Source organism: Prenolepis imparis, unplaced genomic scaffold (assembly GCF_030444845.1).
Source record: "Prenolepis imparis isolate NDT839.2.m4 unplaced genomic scaffold, iyPreImpa1.0 SCAF_2, whole genome shotgun sequence".
Lineage (NCBI taxonomy): Eukaryota > Metazoa > Arthropoda > Insecta > Hymenoptera > Formicidae > Prenolepis > Prenolepis imparis.
This window is the reverse complement of record NW_028141160.1, coordinates 15,840,293-15,864,326: the sequence shown is the minus strand read 5'-3', so window position 1 is coordinate 15,864,326 and position 24,034 is coordinate 15,840,293. Positions and strand designations below refer to the sequence as shown.

Here is a 24,034-nt window from a genome sequence, read left to right as displayed (position 1 = left end):
TTTGTTTCTTATTCTCTTACATCAGTTGCGAAGCGTCGCTTAATCACTGTTAATGTGCTAAAAAAGATTGAAGCAGGTGCACTCTAATCGTTCAGTATGCCAGCACTTGCCATTCGATATCATTCAAACATTATTCAAAACATTTGCAGGTATTTGTTTGCACAATCGCCAATACATGACTCATCTGCTTCATGTTTGTTAGACACGAGAACTGTCGGAGGAAATGTATATTTCGCAAAGTTATCGCAAAAATGATGGTCAACTTAAAAATAAACTTGCATAACATTTCGTTTGATTATTCATACTTGTAGCTCGTTTGACTTTTCATTTTAATCTATGAATTGATAATCTAATTTTTTACAATACTGTGCCACTAAAATTACCGATTCTCTGATTAGATTATTAAGTTAATTACTATTGTCGAATAAACAAATTTTAGTTTTTAATTGGATACTTTCAAAATAAATATTTCCTTTAAGCAATAAACATTTCGTTACTTGAAATCTGATTAACGTTATAGGAAATTTCTTTATGGGTATTTCCAAATCGTGTACGGTATCGATTCTTTCCGTTCAAGACTTTCACTCATCCGGTGAAAGTACAGATTATGTCGGCTCATAGATAATTTAGATTTACATTCATCAAATATATACGGATTTGTGAATGATCCGTTTTGTTCGATAAGATCTGTCTTACGAGCGTTTCCTGGAAGATTGATTTCTTGAACGTATCGTTCAAGTATCTCGTGAATCATCACTGGAAGCCGGAACTAGCGACACTGTAGATCGCGAACGGGTCCTGAATGAAATTTTCTCAGAAGTTGCGACAGCTCGTGTGTAATATATACTACAATGGCGTTCATTTCATTCACATTCTACCTGACTTCCGCGAAAATCACGATGTATACATCGACGCGTTTAATGGACCGTATCGATTTTCAAATTACTACTTTTACATTCACAAACGAGAACCTTAGCAAGACCTGCATTCTTTGTTTTCTGCGATTAAAGTTGAGAAAAAGTACGTGGTTTAGATGAATTATCTGGATTTTTTGTTTCAAAATTAATCGTAATATTTATTATCGGTTTCTTATTATGTAATTGCAAAATAATACTGAATACAAATGATATAAGAATAAAATTGCATATATGCATTTTAATACATACATGTTACTCCGCGTTGTTTGCTAAGTCGTAGTTATATGATTTCATCAATTCTTTTTTTTTCTATAAGTGTTACTACTAGCCATTGAATCGTGTATAGTCGTGTATCATGTGTAATCAATACAGAACAACTGTGCATGTAATTGTCATAAGTGCATTCGATTACTTCTGTCATGAAATACTCGTTGCAACTTGTATAAGCTATATGCAGATTTATATATGACTTTACTATTGAAACACACATTCGTAACAATAAACTCAAACATTCACAGAAAATTGAACTTTCGATGAAAACAGGTCTACTAGATGTAATTTGCAAAAAAAGTTATATAAATATTTCTTGTCCAAATCAAAATATTTATTTTGATTGGAAAATTTTTCTCTATATAACAACTGATTTATGTGAGTTATTCTTTTCTAACCGAAAGTTCTCGTATATTTTTCTACAAAAGCATTTCACGCAAGAATTAAAAAGAATTCTGGTGTTACATTCCAGGATCTACGAAAGAATGTCCAGGCCGCATCGAGTGTCGGACAACCTTTAAGAAGGAGACCAACGGGGATTTCCATTGAAAATCTTAGCGACGGTCCTTCAATAAGGGGGAGAGAGATCCGTCTGAATGAGCGGGCGTTCGACAAAAAGTAGGTCCACATATTTCCTCGAGAGGTAAGAATGCGTGCATGTGTGTATGTGTGTCGACTGGTATGTGAGTCATCCAGGTGAAGACGGCGGGGATTGCGAGGAGCGATCAACATTCTCGGAGCAACCCCATGAGTCACCGGGTCGCGCGCGCCCGCGCGCGCGTCTCCATCCCCTTGAGTCGCCTACCTGCTACCACCTGTTGCTGTTGCACTCGGTTTCTAGGTCGCCTTTAAGTTTTAACCTGCGCCTTATCTCACTGAAACCAAGCTGCGTGCGTTCACCTGAAAAGAACAGAATTTATCATACGGTAAAATGAATATCGGATATTGTCCGAAAGATGACAAAGCTGTAGAGATAATTTCTCTTGAAAATATCATGATAAAAAAAAATCGTCACTGTTGAATAGCTATATTAAAGAAACTAATGGTATATTAATTATGATTTTTTGTTTATTAATCCATCTATATAATTTATTGTTTTACTAGATTCAAAAGGAAATATATAATATCTTTACACATAAAAGAAAGTTCTTAATTGAAACAAATTTTTTAAACAATTTCGAGCAGCATTACTATTATTTTTATTACTCTTTAAATTGTTTCATTATCATATTATTTAATTTTTATCGTTGTTATCAATATTATATTATATATACATATCATTTGTCTCATGACAGAGTAATTAAATGATTCTCGTGGCATTTTTGGAAAATTCAGTATATTTTTCCGCCGTCCGTTTTTTTCACACAACGAGAAAAACGTGTCGTTCATGCGATGTCGCGTTTGGTGGGCGGATCGATGACCTTGAAATGAATCTCGTAACAGTATGTCGCTATGAGTCATATTGCGGATCCCGAACTTTCCGAGCAGAGAGACGGCCAGCATCAATGCCGGGGAAGAGGACTGAGTTAGCTTCCGGAAGAGGAGCTTTCCTCGTTCATAAATTAGGTGAGTCATCCTCTGGTCCACGTGTGCGAGAATCCGCGACAAGTTCAGCGAGTTAGTTTCTTCTTCGTCGATTGCGCAATAAAGTGGCAAAGTTCGACAAGGGAGGGGGACCACAGCCAACAAATTTTACCGCTCGTCGAGCGAACGAGATTGCACAAAGTTTTCTCCGAATCGCTTTATTTGTCTCCGAGATAAATCGAATCCACGAGAATTTTTATTTAATTTGCGCACGTATGTCACGCGAGATTAACAAGTGGTGGTCGTGTGCATTTTTACAATATTATTGAACGATTCAATAAATCACCTCATGTGATTTATTTTATTTCATTCAACGTTATTTGATTTCAGATTAGTTTTATTAAAATGTATTTTTTATATTTAAATTTTCGTTATAAATTTTTTTGTCCCGTTATCTAATATTCTCTTAATGTACTCTTAATGTATGAATGTGTCTCTTTAATTTTTAGATGTTTGATAAATTTTTACTTCCCTAATATCATGTCTGATTAAAGTCTGAAAAAATAATATGAATTCCTCGAGTTTATCGTTATATTGAAAAAATCTACGTCTATATATTGTATATATCATAACAGATAAATATTATCTTCGAGATTGCCTTTTTAAAATCTGTTTTTCTATTATCTAAATGTTTTGCTTTTCTGACGGTGAACGTTTTAACATGTCATTAGCAACAATTTTATTTTATCTCATCAATTTTAATCAAATGAGATAAAAGTAAAAATTTATATTATGAATTAGTCACAGATATTTATATTAAATGGGCGATTAATAGTGCCCTGGATCACGCATTAATCGCAAAGTACGAAAGAAATGCGTGACTGACAGATAACGCATGTGGCTGTTCAAGTATCATAGCGGTATCGTTCGATTGTACATAATAATCGATTTGAATCGAAGAAGATAACTATTTAAGCCGACTAGAATCCATCCAATGTCACGTTCGTTTCCCTATCGCTCGTTTAAAGTCGATTGTTTGCTTTCAAGATAAGATCGATGGACGGATAGACATTCAAGAGTCAAGACCAGTTCTGTCGCTTTCGACTCTCGATTCCTATGGAATGCCTTTGTGCCAAATGTACAAAGTGCAATCACTGCGACAGGACTGCGATTAACTTTATTCACTCATCTGAACTTTGTACTAATCATTGTATATTTTCTTTACAGTTGCCGCATAGTCACATTTAATGGCTCACGTTAAAAATAATTAATATAATATATATAAAATACATTATAGAACTTATACCATATATAAAATTTTAGAAAATTATCACATTTTCTTTCAGATTTAATAAATTTCTTAATGAAACGTTATATACTGGATCAAAAATATTAAAATTATTCAATATAATATTGTTTTATTATACATTTCAAACTTTGAATATTTTTATATTATATTTGTAATAATTATGCACATATATAGAGACCGTAGTTTCTTAAATCATTTACGAGGAATGAAATGTAAAGCTGTTATAAAATTGCTGCATCAGACTCTTTGCACCATCTGGTGTTGCAAGTGTCAACCTAGACATGCACATATATTTAATACAGTTTCCTATGATATCTTAATTATAAATATTTTTTAACATTTAAATAAAAAAAAGAAAAATAGTATTTTTTACATAATTGTATATAGCAAATGTTATTAAAATAACAGTTATTAAAAATAAGATATTTATTATCATATTTTACTTACAGACAAAATAAAAACAAACAATAACATATAAACTAATAAATAAAACTCATAAACTCATAAAATAATTAATATTCAAAATATATATTAAACAGAAGGCTTATTTATATTTTATATTGTATGTATAAATATATGTATAAATATTTTGCAAACATACGGGGTAATAAAAATATTTATAAGAAATTATAAAAATAATATAAAAAATTATTTGTATATGTATAATTTCTTATATTGTTCTTTACTATAATGCATTCCTATTTATGCACACATATTTATATTTACAGTATTATTAAAGAATCTAAATTGTAAAATAATTATAGTACAAAATATGTATACATATATTTGTAACAATTATCGCCAACTTTTTCTGTTAGAAAAGTGTCAAGAACATAAAATATCGATTATATGTCTCTATAATATAATATATAAATACCAAACGTGCTTCTATATTTCAAAATAGAAGATTTCCTGACGACATTTTTTATTGTTTGGATAAAGATCACAGGTTCTTATAAGTTTGAACAAATCAAACAATCTTGACTAAAATGTCGAAAGTTTAAGGAATAATATAATTATATATATTTAACCCCTGAATATCTTCGTTTTTCTTTTTATATTTTAATAGAAAATATTCATGTTTTTGCGAACTATTGCACACATCTTGATAATAATGACGATTGCTCTTGTATAGAACGGATAATCTTCTAGAATTAAAATGTCGAAAGTTGAAACGGTGATTTTATTTATTAGCCTATAGTCGAGAAAGGAGCAAGCGCCAACGTAAATAATTAAGCTCCTTGACACGTGTAAACTTATTTAGCTTTGTCTGCCGCAGATATAGCGAATTTCATATGAATTATTTTGCGATGCACAGTTGTTAATTTTTTAAAACATTTGTTATTAAAGAGACACTTGCATTGTGTTCACAATGTTAAATTTATTTCTCTAAACTCAATGTGCTTATGCAATGCAACATGTAATTTATATTAAGACATAATTCTAAGATATTTTTTAAAAATAATTTTCAAAGAAATAAATCTTTTCGAACATTTTAATACTAAGCTGCCATAATCATTTTAGTATCATATTATTAAAATTTAAAATTTATATGATTTGATTTCAAAAATTATATATAATTTTATTGCGTTTCGAAATTTATTGTAGGGATCAAGATTTCTTCCTTTATGTCATAGGTGACCGAATCTCATCTTGAAGAGGCATTTTTTCTTGCCAACTGTATGCCGAGAACTGGCACGGGTCGAAAAGGTGGGTCCGATAGAAAGTCGTTCACATAAAGTTCGGAAATAGAACGGCTTGCGAAAGATTGCTTTCGAGGCGGTCGTAAAAATGGAAGAACATAAACAATATTGCGCAAATGCATATGATTTAATGTTAGTATTTATGTGTAGTCAAATAAATTCGAACTATATTTATATTTTTGTTGTTTTTCAGCAAAATGTGTGTAGTGAAATTGTGTGAATATATATATATATGTATATACATATAATCGTTTGTTACATATGTCACGTATCACCCTTCACTCTTTCGATTACAGCACAAATTGCGAGAAATATTGCGGCAATTATTATATTTTAACCCACTGCATTCGCGTAAGATGTTATCATCTAATGATCGTATTGCTGATAGAATCGTGACAACATAATAACAGATTTCCACTTGGAAAGTAAAACCGATGAGTTCTTTTCATCATTTCCTAAGAACCGTAATCTTTATCCAATTTATTCTCATGATTTTATGATATTTTTATTTGAGTGGTATATTTGTGTTCTATTTCGATACGATCCAGGATACGTTTGGCCTATACCCGGAAGAATACGAGAGTGCAGGTAATTTTTTGACACGCTTCACGGACGTTGACAGCAAGCTATTACACTTGCGTTAATTGCGTCTCCCAAGGAGCGCCTAATCAACGAGCGAGAGTAGAAAGTATATATCGCAGGTCATAAAAAGCTCGTATATATATAAAAGGAAGGAATTTACAATTTTACGAAAAATTGTAATATGCTTGAATTCTTTGCATTCCCCCCTTTGACAAAAAATAATAATTGCACAAAGACAGAATTGTTTTCTTTTTTATATATTTCTCGTGCAAAGAATATTAAATTATTTATATGTAGAAAAATACAGATTATGAAATTTATATTTGAAGCAATAAAGATTTGATTCCATAATATTACAATATAGATACACTGATATTGCTTCACACAGAATGATTTCAAAATTTAATAATTGCACCTAAGCTGAATGTCTAATGAGTTGGCATCAATCTTATTTAATTATAAAAAAATCCTTCGTTTTTTTCTTACCTTGTTCAATACTGATCTAATTAAAGGCAAATGATTTTGAACCAGAAGTCTCTATTACTTCATTGGTTATCATGCGATGAGCGCTTTCACAAGAGAGCGGAAATTGCAAAATTTGCGTAAACTTATGGCAAACGCAGCCTGCCTTCAGCGGGGAAAACATCTCGGACGTAATGGTATCGATAATTATCGGATCCAGTGAAATTAGCTGATGGCTCATTACACGAGTTTCTCGATTCATCACAGCTCGTTAAGGTACTTACGCACCGTAAATGTATCCTACTCGATTGTAATCTGTGAAAACACACGATTCTCGCAATATCATTTGTATTTCGTCGCTTTTTCGCCAGGTCTTTGATTTATTCGACATATATTATTAATTATGGAGGAAACTATTTTTAACTATTATCTTTTAAAAAATATTTTTTTTAGATTATTTCTAAAAAATTATATTTTATCAAAAAATAATCTACATTATTTAGAAATAATCTAAAAAATTGTCACGGTTTTTAAAAAATAATTAGATTGCTTTTACAAATATTATAAATTATTTTATATATGTATATTCAATATAACTATTATAAATTAATCCGATATAAGTAATCTTTGTTTTAATTATTCAATTAAGCGATATAGAGTTGAGCATCATTTCACATTGATTTTGCTGCTCACTTGACATAATATGGTGCGGAGTCGAAATGTAAAAAAGAAATTGCATGTTCGCGATGGTATTTTGCTCGGTTTACTTACGACTTCTCACAGCGAAGAAAGTCTCCATGGAACTTCCCTTTCAAGCTACATGAGTTTATATATACGTGAGTTGCAAACAGGGTCATGCCGATGAAAGTCAATAATAATACTTGCTTGAGCAAATATCGGCATCTTTTTTGATTTGCATAAGCAAACGCGCTGTATACAGGAGCGCGCTAACGAACGTTAATAAATTCTATCCTTGACGAGACCATTACAGACGCACGGACAGATCACCATCCTTGGCGAAAGGACTTTTTTCCTGTCATTCGCCTCTGTACCGCTACCTGCTTTTATAGGATAAGAAAACCGCTTGTGTTTCAGACATTCTAATGTCCCTCGTTTCCTGCGGTTTAGCTCGTCGGGAATTATATGCGGCTAGCCACTTAACCACCTTGTCGTATTGCCGGTTGCAATTCCATTAACGTCACGGTACAATATCCTGCGTGATCTATAATATATCCTTGGATAAGCTTTTCTCGGCTGAACAAAAGACTCGAGAATACACGAATGGATCGGGCCTTTCTAATACCTCCGTTTTTCCCGTTTATTCGATTTGCATTATATAATACTGACAATGAATCGTTCAAACAGCACACTCGCAAAAATACACTTTATGCTTATTTCGAGAATATTAAGTGCGGCAAGTAAACTAATTTTAACAAGCATATAAAATAAATACTATATCGTTATTTTTAATGTATGTCGAGTAATAATATTCACGCATGAAATGCTCGTATAGAGAAAGCGAAGTAAATAATATATAATGGAACAATAAATTTTGTCAACATACAAATTATCAAAGAGTTTCCATTCGAGTTTCGTAAGACGTCCCGCGAAAAAAATCGCGAGATTCCATCTTCGAGGAGGAGCAGAGTTCGAGCTTTATATAAACGAGTATTTAATAATTATGCCTTCGTACGGATATATGATATATGTATATGCGCATTCGCGTGATGCAAGACGCACAATAAGCCTATTTGCCATTAGAGCAAACGCGGCTTGGGCGTTATAACGGTACCGTTCTGCATGAAAGCGCGTGGTTATCGTAAATGGTTGCGCTTGCCGTTCCGTAGTAAGTCCCCTGACCGAGGATGAGAAGCGGGCGAAAGGGACGCGCGCGAGCATCTCACCATCCATCAGCATCCCGCCGCTGTTACGTGAGAATGCAACGCGCGTATACCCACTGACCGGCTTCACGTAACGTTTCGCGACAGGCACGGATTCACTCTCGCGTCATTCTAAGAACGTAAACATTCGAACGAAAAATTAGCTTCACCAGATAATAAATAAAAAAAAATAATGATTTAAGAATATTTAAATACAAGAACATTTTTTAAATGTCTTTATGAAACACGCGTTGAAGCTTGATGCCTGGTCCAAGCATCAAAAATCTGTCATTAACATTAAAATCCTGGAGATTCTGGGACAGCCTGTGTATCTCGTAAATCTGTCGGAATCTCTCCGCAATGCCCCGCATGTGTAATGTTGCGCACGTGTTGAAATGTATGCTCTAATTTTAGCGCCTGAGGTTTGCTGCGCAAGAAGCATCCTTCCTTCTCGTTGTAAAAAAAATTTAATTAAACAAAAAAGTCTGATCGCGCTTCAGGCGAGGGTCACGCAAGTGTTCGCTTAATTAAGATACCAATCGCCATCGTTAACTAGCATATGCACGAGCGAGAGGCTATAACCAGCGGCCTCGAAAAGTCGCACGCACCCGGTGAAAATAGCGTGCGTGTATATGACTTGTTGCAGCAGCGGTCACCTCGCGCGCTTCGAAGAGGAAAGCCGAAAGTGGGAGAGACGAGATCGCCGCTTATGCAAAAGGCGAAAACGGTCACGTGTATATGGTACGCGAATCGAGGCAATGTCATCGAACTTATATAACGTGTCGCTTTATTTCAATTACACATAGCTTTTCACGTGCACATATTATCGGCTTTAAGTCTTCACGGATGCGGTATAACTTCGCTTTCTATATTCAGGAACACCGACGATTTCATATAGTATATTTATGGACCACGTAACGAAAGTTTTATTCCAACATTTATTATTTTTAATTTCGGGTCCGAACCGAATATCCGGCTAATAAGGTTCCCAATTAACGATAGTAAAAACGGAATAATGAAACGAACATTGAAGTATAACTAGATATCGCCGAATTTAAATTAATCAGCATCCGTATCTTTGACTGCCTGGAGAAAATCTAATTTGCATGGACCGGGACCATTAATTCGTCCCATCTTCGTAGCGGAGGAACTGGATCCTTCTGAACGTGCGGAGAGATTCCGGCGAGAGGCGCGACTCGCGCGGAATTCCTCCTCGCGCGAGGGATGGCCCCGTAGATAGGCGCAGGTGAGAGGCCCCCGCGAGAAGAAGAAAGGTAAGAGGTCCCACGATCTCACGGGATCCCTACCGCGCCGGCCGGCGAGGAGACGCGACGGCCCCTGTTCGAGAGGAAGAGTCGGAGTCGAGTCGAAGGGACCGCGTCGAAGGTGCGCACAGTGCATCCGCCGTTGCTTTTCACGGTGGACGAGCGTAATCGGAGCCACCGTCCACCGCGACAAAATGCCAAAAATTCGCCTGTCTACTCTGTGTAAGTGTCCACGTGTGTGGGAAAGTCTGAGTTCGAAACAGACCCCCACAAATAATCGATCTATCGTGCGATAGTGATGTGAAATCCTCTTCCCTCCCTCCCTCTTCCCCACGCTGTTTGTTTATTTTGATCGCGTGTTAGTTTATGGCCATAAGGCAGATAAGACGAGCTATGAATATATATATCGAACGCGGATTTCATCGATCAAGATTGAATAATTTCTTAACGACGTACATACATCGCCGGAGACCGCAGTGAACCGGTGACGGAGAGGTAACGAAAGTGCTCGCCGGAGTAAGTTTTATAGTTATGACGGTGGGAACTCAATGACTCGGGCAATCGGACAATGACTCATGAACTCGCTAAAATTTCTGACGATCGAGATCATGATATGATACGAAACATCATAAAACATTTTTATTCTTGTAACATTCTAGCTATATTCATAAATCAGACATAGAGATGATTTTGTTTAAGTCATTAAACAGAATCCTCGATAACTGATAATTTATTAAGCACTTTGTCAACCGTTGTTTTATTAAATTATTAAATTATAATTACACATGTCATGTACTATATTATATATAAATGCTATAATTTCATTCTATGATTATATTGGATTATATATATATTGGATCGAGGAAACAATTACTTTCGTGACAAAATTTCTCTGTAAGTACATAATTTTAATTATGTATTTATTAAATCAGAGATCGAAATCAAAAGATTTTGGTATTGTTCTTATATTATATGTATTTTACTTCAGTTTTTACTTTAAATTTTTAAATAATAGCATTTTTTTAGGTACAACGATAAAATAAACTATCATTAGACTGTAGATACATTAGATATTTGATCTTTAATTAATCGCGAGATAAAGTTAAAGTTTCATGTGACATTTATATGGAGATTTTAAGTGCTTCCTCTATCCGTAATATACGCGTACATTATGTAATGCCCGATCTCTCGACGCTGCTTCGCGCGTTCTTGCCGGTAGCAGCTTTAATCAATCACCGGCGCGCGCGTTATAATTAAAGAGACCACTCATTTACGTTCGCCGCGACAGTTCATTCACGTAAACTCGTGATGACGTTTACGCAACGCTGGTAAGAACACGTTGCTAAGATAATATGCTCATAAAGTGAATCATTTTACGACGTAGGTACCCCAAAGCCTTGCACATCGGAGGTCTTACATGGTTTTTTTGTCGCGGTTTCGGCAATCCGTCGCGCGTCCATTTACAAACGTGCCGTGTAAATTGCGGTAATTACCGTGAACAATTTTATTGCCTATGCGTGAAATATGTCGACGTTTTGATTTAATGCTATTGAACGTGTAGTTCGTGACAAATGATAATAATGTCACACGGATTCGCTGATTGCTGCCAAATGAAATTTCTGTATTCTCGAGTTTGCAGATTTATCAATCTTGAGTATTTTTAATCGAAAAGTTTAAATTGAGATATCTCTATTGAGAGAAAGAAATATCGACATACAACTTGATTATAATTATACTTTTGCTTTTATTAATATTTCAATTAATTAAATATGGAGATAAATAGGCAACAAAAATGAATTTTTTATTCATTTGTATCTGACCTATATGCAAATAATCAATTTTAACTTGAAGATATTTAAATGTAAAATAATTATAAAGATGCATAACAAAACTAAATCAACAAAAAAATTTCATCGAAAAATATTATTTGTATTTTATTATTACATATGTATATCCTTTATCTATTCTGACTTATTTTGTGTTCAAATTGTATATAGGTATTTACAAATGATCAAAAATTATTAACAATCTGCTTAAACGATTGTTCGAAATAAGGTGGTTTAAATATTAATTTGTGAAATCCGATTTATCTCGAGTGACGCGGGTATATTAAAAAAAAGAACGTTCGAGAAGGCACTTTCGTCATCGGAAATTGACGTCGCTAATTACTCGGCTTCTCTTGCCGCAATTCAATACATTCTCTCCCAGAAGGTCGCGCGTGCACCTTTTTCAGATCATCTGACTGCTAATTGCAAGATTCGAACAAAAAATAATTCACGGGTGACTCCTCGCAGATCGGGCGATTTGTACACCAGCAGAGTTAAGCACGCTCTATCACGACCACCGGTCTTTGTTCTGCTCATTCTACGTGGCCTTTGCGTCTTTTTAATGTCATTGATGACGTTGAAAATGGCAGACACAATGGGTGAGCACGTGTATTCAAGAACATCTCTGGATTGTCGGCCTTTCAAAAGATTTCACGTATTGCTGACTGTTATGAGTAATAACAACGAAATTATAGACATGGAATCCTCGACAGGCTTTATGACAGGCGTGTAATAGTGCATTATTTGAGCTATGCGTTACAACTCGTACACATATAATATTATACAGTAAAATCAACATCTTGACTTTTATCTACATATCGAAGAAGGAAAAAAATAATGCATAACAATGAACGAATTAATAAATTTGAGAATAAAATTTTAATAAAATATTTATAGCATTATTATATGTACAATGTTGCAATTTTTTCGGAAAAATAATTCTAACAAAGCTAGTTCCGATCGACTTGGCAATTGACGTTTTAATCCTTTCAGCATCGAGTTTTTACTTGCGTTTTTAGTCTGAAGAGAAAAGTCATCAGAAGATAAAATAATTTATTACACAGTCGAGAAGATGTAACTTCATCATCATTTCATCGTTGACCGTTCGAACGGTCAGCGAGAGTCCTCAAATCATATTACTTGCGTAATATTAAATAATGTTATATAATTATGTAACAGTATTACATAATGCAATAACAATTATCTTGAGTTGCGCTCTTTGAGATGCATCAACCGCATAAGCATCTACCGCCACATTGCCTTTTCAGGGAAAATTCGATTTTACCGAGTTGAGAGAAATGCGAAATTATCCCAACTGTGATAATAACATCGTCCGATGCACCGCTTAGCATAATTCTAAGTTTAAATGTGAATTACGAGATAGAAACAAAGTTGTTTGCCACGAGAGGTTGAGCAGAGAGAGACCGATCGACGCTATTCTCGTGGAAGAGTCTCGGGTTCTCTTTGGAGTCAAGCCGATGTACAGTCGTGACGACGAGGATCGTTCATGGTCAATCGTGAATTACGGCCTTACCTTGTCTAATCGATTGTAGAGCGCGAGTCAAATTTCAACGTGGCCTTAAAAGTGCAACCGTGGAGGAGACGATCTTTGATGTCCCGAGCGACCTTTCACGCCACGCTCGTTCGATTACGAAACCAAAATCGAACAATATTCACAGCGCGCGTTTCTCTCCAGCATTATGTATTCTTGAACAATCAAAATTCACAGGTTTAATACATAGGTGAAAAAACCAGAAACATCTTTCCTTATTTATTAGTGAAAACTTAAGTTGAATTTAATTTTAAAATGTTTCTTTTTTTCTATAAAAAGTATATTATTTTTAACGTACTTAACTAATTTAATTTATTTCATTTTAATTTATTTTAAATTTAAATTATTTTAATTTTTAATAATATTATATATAAAATGTATTTTATGAATCATATACCTATCTCTATATATTATATTTTTAAAATTTTTTATAGTAGATATAAGCAAAAATTATACAATTATATTAAATGTGTATTTTCAAATGGTTAAAAATTTTTTATTAATATTTTAAGCATGAATCGTCGTGCGTAAGTCTTGAGGTCTTTGACATTTTAATAGCCTCGTTTCGCACAAACTATAATATTCATTCAAATACTTCCGCGAATAATCGAACAATAAGATCGGCACTGTTATAAAAGAACATTATTCATGTAGGTCTTGTAACGGCGGTCTTGTACAACACGGTCGAGCGAAGTCTTGAACATGAAATTCCGCGGAGGAGTTTCCTGTCACGCAGAGCGATTGACGGAACTAGAGGAAGGTACATCGCCCGCTAAGCGACATTTTCCATATACTTTATTATGTTGCAAATGTTGGTTAAACCATTTACCTTTTATAGGAAGTACTTCGATCCGAATGAGGACGGCTCATTCGACAGCTATGGATCCGCGGGCGGCGAATATAATCCCTACGATTATATGACAGGTGAGTAGCTATTTATCATTCTCCATCGCGGATCGATTTCTATCCATAGCCTTTAGGAATCATCAATCTTACGATTTTGGGATCCTTCGACACGTCTAAGTATCCTTGGACTTTTAAATCTGTAACCTTTGAAAATTACGCCTTTAATCTTTCATTCTTCTTATTCTCGTCTTGTAAATACCTGGTCTTTGTGGCTATCCTTTAATAGGCACTGAAATTTCGCAGTTAGGCTTAAGATGTGGACATTGCATTATTCACTTTTGCATTTCGTAATTATTTTCTTTGTGCATTATTTACACATTCGTGAGGCGTAGGATAGTTATATCTTTAAACTAAACCTACGCGCAATGATGAAAGTCGGCGTTGACGCATCTACAATAATTACAAGATACTTCTTGATGTCATAATTGTATGGAAATTATGATTTAAAACTTCATCACTTTATTATAACTAGAATTTTTTTGAAACTTTAATTTATTCTTTTACTCTCGTAAAAATTAATCCTCTCGTTATATACTCAGATGACACTACAACCATCTTTTTATTGCAATCATAAATATAAATGCATGCGTGAATAAATATTAATCGGCCAACGTTAGCGAATAAATTATCATTGATGTGAAAGGTGGAGTATAATATTTATCCTATTTATATGAAAGGTGAGTCACGAATAGGTCATGTAAAATCTTGCTGATTATATGGATACATTAAGTTACAAGACATCTGTCCGACCACGGGCAAAGAAATATCCTTAGACACTTAAATATCATAGACACGATTATTGCGGCCTATTTTCTACGACCTTGGTCAGTAATTGACGATTGATGGAACTTGTACCTACTCGGTACTACTTAACATCTCTTTTTCTCTCTTTCTTTGTTAATTGTACGTGTAAGTAATTATATACTATATACTTGATTACTGCCATTTAAATGGAAAAGTTATTTTAATTGTCGATCTTATTATATGATAGTTGTGAATTAAAGATATTTAATTTTTTGCGACTTTTATGCACGCATTTTTTTTTAATTTATAAGTAATTTTCAAGAAGAGAAAAATCTAATTTTTTATGTTATAAAAAATTATGTATATATATAAACTTTTCGGCGATTATAAATCATGAAGAAATAGGCATTTCTCTCATCAATTTTCTAGACAGCTCATCAGATTAAAGATAGTTTCTAAATGGGCGATTTAATTCTTACCATCTGAAAAAATAAATTTTCTTGTATTTTTTAGATTTATCTGACATCAGAAAAAATGTGCCGGGTGAGCCAGGCGTCGATTATCCCGCCTACACAATATTACCTCAGACAGGATTTACATGTGAAGGACGCTCACGTGGTAAATATACATATATATGAATAAATATATGAATAAATTATATCACATGCCGCTTCATCCCATATTCTTTTGGTTATCATTTCGATTATTTTGATATTATTATGCATTATAAGTAATTATATAAAATTATTATTTATTCTTTTCTTTCTAAAACTTTAAGTTTGTATAACTTAACAATAAGTTTGTATTAAGTTTGTATTATTGAGAGATTATCTTACACAAGAAAGCGATTAGTTTAGCTATATGTAAACGATAAGAACAATAAGAAATATTATAAGGCGTATAGCGAAACAGGGAAAATTTAATTAATTGTTGATAAAGAATGCAATCAATTTCTTTTTCGACACAAAAACGTATTAATGTGTACTTTAGATTTGGAAACTGCTAACTTATTGTTAGAGGCACTCGATTAATTTTAGAAAATTCATTGGCTTAATCCTTAATCGATACCGAATGACGCGATAAGATAATGCATAAATAAAATTTTTAGTGTAATCATTTTCTTAATTTATTAACGCGTATAAAAACAAAGGTTTAATTTGTTCTGCTTAATTTTATAAATATTTATTAACTCTTAAATTTTGTTATAACATTAACTTTATATTAAAATGTAATGTTTTGTTATAAATTATATATATATTAAAAATTGAGATTTTATAAATTAAAATTAATATAATTCTATTCTGTTTGATAATTATATAACTTGATTTTATTTTCTAATGTAAGAATCACTCAGTATCAAACTTGCTATTATCGATTTCTTCATGAATCAAGTAGATGCGCCGACGAATTATTATTATCATTGCCGTTATTGTCATTGTCGTTAATAACATAGAGCGAATATTTAATTCGATTTAATTTTCCATGCTTTTGTTGTATTAGTTTAACTCAGTGCCCTCTGACTATGCTGACCACAGATATTAGATAATCTGAGAGAAAGATGAAGTCACAAAAACAACATTGCATGCCGATGAAACTATGTAAAATTGTTACACAAGTGTTACGAAATCTATGTATTCGATATGTCATAACGGTGAATATATAACAAATTTCTAATCCTCATAAATATTTATTTCTTTATCTTATCACATTGTTTCAATTATCATAATTTTATCATAATTTAATTATTCCCAAATTATTTCCAAAATTAAAAAGAGATATTTCTGAGTCCTGTAATGTTGTCGAGCCTCTTTTATAATTGCTTATGTCTGAGGTTCTGCAGTAGCGATGCAAATCGCATCGATCTCTTAGGGCCGGTTTCACCATCTCCGATTAACTCAATCGACCGATTAAACTATATCTTTGTCTCTTTTCAGCTACGTTCTTAAAAAGAGACAAAGATATAGTTTAATCGGCCGATTGAGTTAATCAGAGATGGTGAAACCGGCCCTTAGCAGATTACTATTAACCGGTTTATATTATAAGCTTTATTGTTTATGAGAAGGCTAGAGTTCACACTAATCGGTTCACAGGAGTCATATAAAAATCATTAATTTAAATCCAAGTCCACAAATGTTTGTTTTTTTTAAACATACATTACTATCATATGTTTTACATTTAATGACATTATCAATTGCAAAATATAGTCATAAAATTCAAAATCTATATTCAAATGCAATATCCAAAACTTGAATTAATGAAGACTTCGATCCATGACTAACTCACGTGGTAGTCCGACTCAACTTTCTATATACATAGCTTGGTCAATTTTTGCAATGTTGACATCGGACTCGGCTTAAAATCTTCTTAAGACTTCAAATTTTTTAAAAATGCAAAAAAAATTAAGTTTTTAAAATTTTTAGGGTGGGCTGACCTTTTTTTAATTTTATTATTATAATATTTTCAATCATTCTTCAAATTTCATTATTTTATTATTTCGATATATTTGTAAAAAATATGTAAAAAATTATATCGGAAATGAAAAAATTATACGTCTTTCTCCAAAAAAAATCCAAAGAAAGATGGATAGAATCGTAAGAGACTCGTTTACGATTATTCAACAGGCTACTACGCCGATGAAGCGGCCGGCTGTCAAGTTTTCCACGTGTGCCACGACGTATTGGTATCCTCCTTCCTGTGCCCGATCGGTTCGACTTTCAGCCAAAAACTGCTGACCTGCGACTGGTGGACCAAGGTCGACTGTTCCTCCAGCAAGAAATATCTCGAAAGGAACCGCAATAGCTATCAGATTGACGACGACGAGATGATCCGCAACGCGTACGCGATGATCAGCTTGCAATCTTCTGCGGAAGAAATCACCAAGGACGGTCTGGTGGATCCCGATAGCGGTGCTAAGATCATCGACTATTCCGCGCTCGGTGGCAGAATCGTGATGGGTTTTTTGCCCGGGGTATTCCGCAGCATTACGGATTACGCCGCCGTCGACGCGACGAGAAACGATTTGCCAAGCAGATTCGAGGATTATCCTCATCGGGACGAGCGGCGAATCTTCCATTATGATCATCATCAGCAGAAAAGTACAAATCCGGCATATCATCAAGGCAAACTGCACTTTGAAAACAAGGGCCGATCGCCTTATCATGCTTCCCCAATTATTCAACACGATTATCAGGATCGAAGCGGCGATAATGAATTCCAGGACGATTATCGTAGACCCGGCGGCAGATTCGCCAATCACTTACAGACGTCCTACGCGCCTACTGTTCCCACTGTTACTACCACAACACGAAGATTTTATTCGCCTACGGTGCCGACGACCTATCGACCTTCCACGCTGGCATACAACAAGCTGGATTTAATGATGGACAGTTCCGATCATCTCTATGCGCATAGCGTGACTTCTCCCACGATTACTCGTCAGAACGTGGACGTGAGAAATATTAATTTGAGAGAGAGAAAAACGGAATACAAAGTTCCGAAAAAATCAGAAAATGCCTCGTCATCGAGAGCCGATAGAGATAATGAAAAAAACAACGGCGTTGGCTCTAGGAATGACCAAGTGCGTTTCGAGTTTGAAGAAAAGTCAAAGACAAATTTCAGAATCAACGTGACGGGTCCGATCGATGAAGACGAAGAGATATTTAGACAGCAGAACGAGAGACCAATAACTAAATCCGATAATGAGGATAACTGGGAAGACATTGAAACGAAAGACAGTATTGGAATTGCTCAAGCATTGAATAATCCACTCGGTAGAATTATTATACAGAGTCAAAATCCTGCAAAGAATGATCGAGCAAGTCTTACGACTTCTCTTCCACCGCAGGCAATTTTAAATGATTCTTCAGGATCGTACGAGAAAGAAGAAGAGGTGAATTCATCGCACATCCCGAAGAAATCGGATATTTTCAACGAGACAGCCTATGATCGATCAACGGAGGAAGAAACCACGAAGAGTTTCGAGGAGACAGAGTATACGAAAAGCTTCGGCGACAAGACGACTCCGTTGCTGAGAAAAGCTGCACAAGCATCAACTATTTCGGCAATTGCAAATCCGATAATTACGACTAGAAAAGGCGTTGATAAGATACAAAGTGTTATCCTTCGTTCTTCATCTAATGATAGCCGTACATCTGTGGACCAAAACACATCGTCGACTAGATCGATTTCCAACGACAATCCGATATCCAGATTAAATTTCGATTTCGAGATTCCTCAACCAGCGCGATTTTTGAGACCTCCAGCGAAAAGCTTCCTCATTAACGTTCCCGAACAGACGCGTTATACAACGATGGACGAGAGTTCCAAAACTTCCTGGAATCCTGGATTGACGAACACCGAGATTCCACGATTTTTTGACAGATCTATTGCGAACAATCAAGATCGATCGTCGATATTTAATGTTGAGGAGCAGTCGCTGGTTGATTACGCGGACGATTTGTCGGAGACGCCTAATTTAGGCGTTCATTTAACTGTTCAATCTGTCCCTGAAGTATCCACATCTATTCCGTGGCTCGTTTCCACATCGCATGGTCGAACGATTGTTGACGTTCCCGCGACCGACATTGTTCCGCCGATTGTTGATTATAACGACGGTTTCGGCGACTTCGTCCCGCCGAATGAACACTCGTACACAACACAATCTGATCGCACAGAAAACGTGGACTCGCAAAAGACGCAGAACTCCTCGACAACCCTGAAGAAGAACAACAGCGAGACAGAGAGCCTAATACAGTATAACAGAGAATTCGAATTTAGCATCAGGGACGCTATCAAGGCTCAACTGAGCACGAGAGCGAATACCAAATTGCCGTGCTACTCTTCAACATCTGACGAACAAGGGGAATCTTGTGAGACAAACTCTGCAATTATTACTCCCAAAGTTGAAATTTCCACGCCGACTATAGAAGCAAGGACAATTTCGATAGGTACAAAAGTAACGAGGATTCCAGAACGTTTGCTCTCTTCAAGTAGTACCAGCATGTCAGAAAATTCTGCGACATTTATTCCCGAACCTTCGATTTCTATCACGCAATCTCCGATTACTAGCAGTAATGTCAATGTAGAGACATCAAGCTTGAAGACGGTTACACCGAAAGGCGTGCTAGAGATCAACGTTTCTGAAGAGAAAATCAAAAAGAATGCAACAGTGAATAGTCTATCGCGCTTGATCCGTCCAGGATCTTTAAAACAGATCGAGGAGGTGATTGATAAACATAACTCTCCGTACGAGGCATCCTTCACAGTAGAGAGAAACGAAGACTTGGAGACGACCGATGACGATTTTATCAGTCGATTAATCGCACAGCGCCAAGAACCAGCTCCTGTTCTGAAAGATGAGCTAGATGACTTCGAGATCATCAGATCAATCGAACCGGAGGACGAGGTCGCTAACGTTTCGAAGTTTCGCGATGCTAGTCACGCGTCTCCGAACAATGAAGACAACAGTTTCCCCGTTGTTATCGATGATACACTCGATCAATTCAAGCAATCGAATTCAAACATGAGTATGCTGAATCTTCTCCAGCTGATGGCTGAATTGTTAAAACTGGATCGATTGCCGCGACCATTCTCGGCGAAAGATCTATATAGCAGCGCACTGAGAAATTCGTTTAATCTAGATCTCGATGAACAACCAGATGCTACGACGAGTCCGATATTGATTCGTCAGCAAGCCAAAACTCCATTCAAAAACTCAAAGTCCAAGGTATCTGCTTTCGATTTGTTAAAGACACCCATCGATCCATCAACCAAGCCGAAGACATCGCCGAATCTGGATCTCAACGAACCATCATTTATTACGACAAATCCACTGTTAGAAACTAGAATATCAATCGAAAATGCAGATTCTAAGATATCTTCTCTTGAAGACACTTTGACATCTATTAACGTTCCTGTCAAGTCTTCTATTAAGCCTTCTGATATTTCCTCTAAAATAAATTTTAATAATGTAACAAAACAGAAGACGAATCAATCGAAAGCAGAAAACAAGACCACTCGACCTCTTCAGAAGGAGAAAATCCTTGAACAATTAACAGAGAACTTTGGACAGCCTCTGTATCGTGGTAATTTGATTCGTGAACCACTCGTCTTCGATTTGCCACAAGTGCAGAGGAGTTTAGACTTTGAGACCGGTTTGCCTTTAGAAGAGAGCAAGCATGTAACTAGCGAATCTGAAGAGGAAAGTTTAGCATCCTCTATAACAGAACCGACGACGACGACGTCGACGACACAAGAATCGACTACAACAACGACAACGGAATCTGTGAAGACCATCGTCGAGACCGAATTTGTCCCTTCCCTTGGTTTCTCCTTTGATACCAACGAAGGTCGCGAGGAATACGTTCAGGCAGTTCTCGGAGGATTGATCGACGAGCGCACAGATGAAGGCGGCAAGAACGAATCCAGCAGCGCGCAATTGACGAACGAAGCCGCGAAAAATGAAACTTTGAGTTCCGAACAGCACGAGAACTCGAAAGACACTTAAAAAATATCTGAAGAATGTGAAAAGTTAGAAATAATTATCTTTCTTGGCTAATCAGTTTCATCAACATCAATTGATTATAATATAATTAGTTTTTTATTTAGAAAATTATAATTAGAAGAAATAATTAAAGATTAAAATTAATTGAATTGGAAACTCAGCCAATGATGTTTGTATTATTTATAGAATGACGTAACGATATATTTTTTTAATATTAATTGACACATAAAGTAGGAATAAGCTTAATTTGATATCACATTTAAATAACAAATAAATATAAAAAATGAATAAATAATAAATTAAAGTAAATAATGAAGAGCAAAATATGTACACATTTAAAATTTATATTAATTTATAGTATGTATTAACCACAAGATTAGAATTATTTAATCGTAATATATGATAAAAGAAACTGGTATAATGATCCCTATAGCGTAACTATATTCTTTCCACGCCAAAATATATATTTTCTCTATTGTTATCATATAGTTAAGATATTACAGAAGTTGTAAAATGGATTTTATTAATTATTATATTATTATGTTATATTTTATTAATTATAATGAATTTTATCTGCTTTAATCGCAAATGTTAGCAGCATTTTATACTTGCTCATGTATAGAGAAGAAACGTAGTAATATATGTGTGTAACAATGTGTGCATTTAATATGTATTATGTAGGAGAACATTCGTAGCGTTATGAATATTTTTTTTATGTATAACTTATCTGATCCAGAAAATGCCACATTGTATTATTTTTAAATATATCTTTCTCTATTTCGTTATACAAATTTCACTGTGTAATCAATAAATACTCGCTTACCCTATATATCCTTTTACACCGAGAAAGCGTTTCACCATGACGACGGCATCAAACTTATTCACTATCCGATATTTCTCGAAGACAATTCATTCAATCAGGTCTGAGTCTATCGTTGAGAAGTATTTGTAAAATAGTTATTTACAGTGACGATGTTCTCTATCTTTAATCGGTTGAATAAGTAAAATAGTATTAATTTTTTTATAAGAGATCAACTTTAAGGAAATAAAATAAAAGATTACACATATAGAATATAGAGGAAATAAATTGTGTGATGTATAAATATTATTTTGAAGTGAAAGATAAAAGGTTATATTCTTTCTATATCATAAATTTTATTTTTGATAAAATGGATAATATTAGCAAAGTACAAAAATTTTAGAAATCATCAATAATATGGAGAACGATTATAAAAAAGATGAAAGAAAAGAAGATGAAGAAAAAGATTTAATCGACAAAGATGACCAGGATAAACCGTCCATCGCGTATATGGACTATCGGTAGGTACTAATTAATAATATTATACCGTTATGTGAAACTAGCCTTTTTCATGGAATTTATTAAGTGACGTTGATTTAATTAGAATAAGATGGATTCGCGACAGGGTATTGAAGTTTCTCGGTCTGATTGATCAGGAGCATCTTTTCGACAATCTTATTAATGTAATTAATCTTTTTAATAAATAATTTATTAAAGATTTTTTAAGATTATATATAATTATCTTTAATTATTAGGCGAATAATCGGTACTTCGAGGACAAGCTACTTAACTTTCTTATATTAGATTTGTACGGAGTGACGGATCTGGAGAAAAAACTTATTTTCTTCTACAAAACTTATGTCAGTGAAGTATTTCAGGAGGAAATCTCAGTGTGGGAAGAAAGTAAGCTCTAAAAGTATTTTTATAGAGAAAAGAGCTAGGCTTTTAGAGGGGTGTGTCAGATCTATCGAGTTTATTCTTTCGACCATAAATTTTGTTATCAATCTCCTAAATCTGAGATATCCCTTGCAGTATAACTATATCATTAAAAAAACTTACCTTTTTAAAAAAAGGTAAAAAAAGGACGCTAAGTCCACACGCCATGTGAAAAAGTGTTATACAAAAAACAGTGTTTTTAAATTATTGTAAAAAAACTTAATATTTCTAAAAAAAATAATGATATCAAAAAATTGCGCCAAATAAATAAAAATTTATGTTTTATAAAAAATTTATTTGTTTTATTATTTTAAATATTTAAAAAAAGTTACTCGGCCAAATATAAATGTGTATTTTGCAGATTATTATCTGATCTGATATAAAATTTATCACAGAATCATCTTTGTATTTTTAAGAATGATGCATCTGCACAGTCAAAACGATTTAGACCCGGTATTGAAACAATTAAAATGACGAACAAAAACTTGAAGATGATGAATCGAATACGATGATAATGCTAATGTTGGCGGTAATTGAATATATAGGCAAAAATGCATAGGTAACTTTGATACGCCGTAACATCGCGAAAAAAAATCGTACGGTATTCAATTTTTTTTTAAATTTGTAGAGAAAAGTCCATATTTTACGATAGTAATGATGATATTTGCGAAAAAAATTTAGTACACTCCGTAGAGTTCGTCAAACTATGCAATTTTTTGAAAAAAAAACACGTCCCTCCTTTTAAAGGGATGGTGAAAGGGGGAGAGAATAAAATCAAAATCGAACGAAAGTTCCTTAAAGTAGAGACTTTACTCTTTAAAACAAAAAAAAAAATTTTTTTAAATACGACAATTTTT

The 24,034-nt window shown here is 34.3% G+C and overlaps 3 protein-coding genes across 7 annotated transcripts in view; all 3 read left to right on the top strand.

Moving 5' to 3' along the window:
- Nucleotides 1–5,964, top strand: part of LOC145949021 (uncharacterized) — a 68,811-nt gene extending 62,847 nt beyond the window's left edge. For 2 of the 5 annotated variants that reach the window (XR_014427526.1, XR_014427525.1), the window contains exons 4-5: nucleotides 1,660–2,753; nucleotides 5,658–5,964. Coding sequence is in view for 2 of the 5 variants with exons in the window: in XM_083058695.1 (XP_082914821.1) it covers nucleotides 1,660–1,805; nucleotides 5,658–5,661 (150 nt within the window). In the remaining 3 variants the exon portion in view is untranslated. Of the gene's footprint in view, nucleotides 1–1,659; nucleotides 2,754–5,657 lie in introns of those variants that run through there. The other 3 variants (XM_083058695.1, XM_083058693.1, XM_083058696.1) reach the window with 3 other exon arrangements.
- Nucleotides 5,965–8,244: 2,280 nt separating this feature from the next.
- LOC145949009 (uncharacterized) lies at nucleotides 8,245–22,199 on the top strand. Its single transcript, XM_083058676.1, has 5 exons — nucleotides 8,245–10,134; nucleotides 13,945–14,050; nucleotides 14,129–14,214; nucleotides 15,454–15,558; nucleotides 17,562–22,199. The coding sequence occupies exons 1-5, from the start codon at nucleotides 10,107–10,109 to the stop codon at nucleotides 21,443–21,445; spliced, it is 4,209 nt and encodes a 1,402-aa protein (XP_082914802.1). The 5' UTR covers nucleotides 8,245–10,106; the 3' UTR covers nucleotides 21,446–22,199.
- A 347-nt stretch (nucleotides 22,200–22,546) lies between these two features.
- On the top strand, nucleotides 22,547–23,155 carry LOC145932920 (uncharacterized). The gene is made up of 4 exons (XM_083032146.1): nucleotides 22,547–22,571; nucleotides 22,645–22,762; nucleotides 22,846–22,924; nucleotides 22,997–23,155. Exons 2-4 carry the CDS (start codon nucleotides 22,659–22,661, stop codon nucleotides 23,153–23,155), a joined length of 342 nt encoding a protein of 113 aa, XP_082888272.1. The 5' UTR covers nucleotides 22,547–22,571; nucleotides 22,645–22,658.
- The last annotated feature ends 879 nt before the right edge of the window (nucleotides 23,156–24,034 follow it).

Excerpts from the sequence above, each read along its gene's own strand:
- LOC145949009 (XM_083058676.1), top strand. The coding sequence starts at position 10,107 with ATGCCAAAAATTCGCCTGTCTACTCTGT. Across the intron at positions 14,215-15,453 it reads TCCCTACGATTATATGACAG|ATTTATCTGACATCAGAAAA; the intron begins GTGAGTAGCTAT and ends TGTATTTTTTAG. Across the intron at positions 15,559-17,561 it reads ATGTGAAGGACGCTCACGTG|GCTACTACGCCGATGAAGCG; the intron begins GTAAATATACAT and ends ATTATTCAACAG.
- LOC145932920 (XM_083032146.1), top strand. The coding sequence starts at position 22,659 with ATGGAGAACGATTATAAAAAAGATGAAAGAAAAGAAGATGAAGAAAAA. Across the intron at positions 22,763-22,845 it reads ATCGCGTATATGGACTATCG|AATAAGATGGATTCGCGACA; the intron begins GTAGGTACTAAT and ends TGATTTAATTAG. Across the intron at positions 22,925-22,996 it reads TTTTCGACAATCTTATTAAT|GCGAATAATCGGTACTTCGA; the intron begins GTAATTAATCTT and ends TTTAATTATTAG.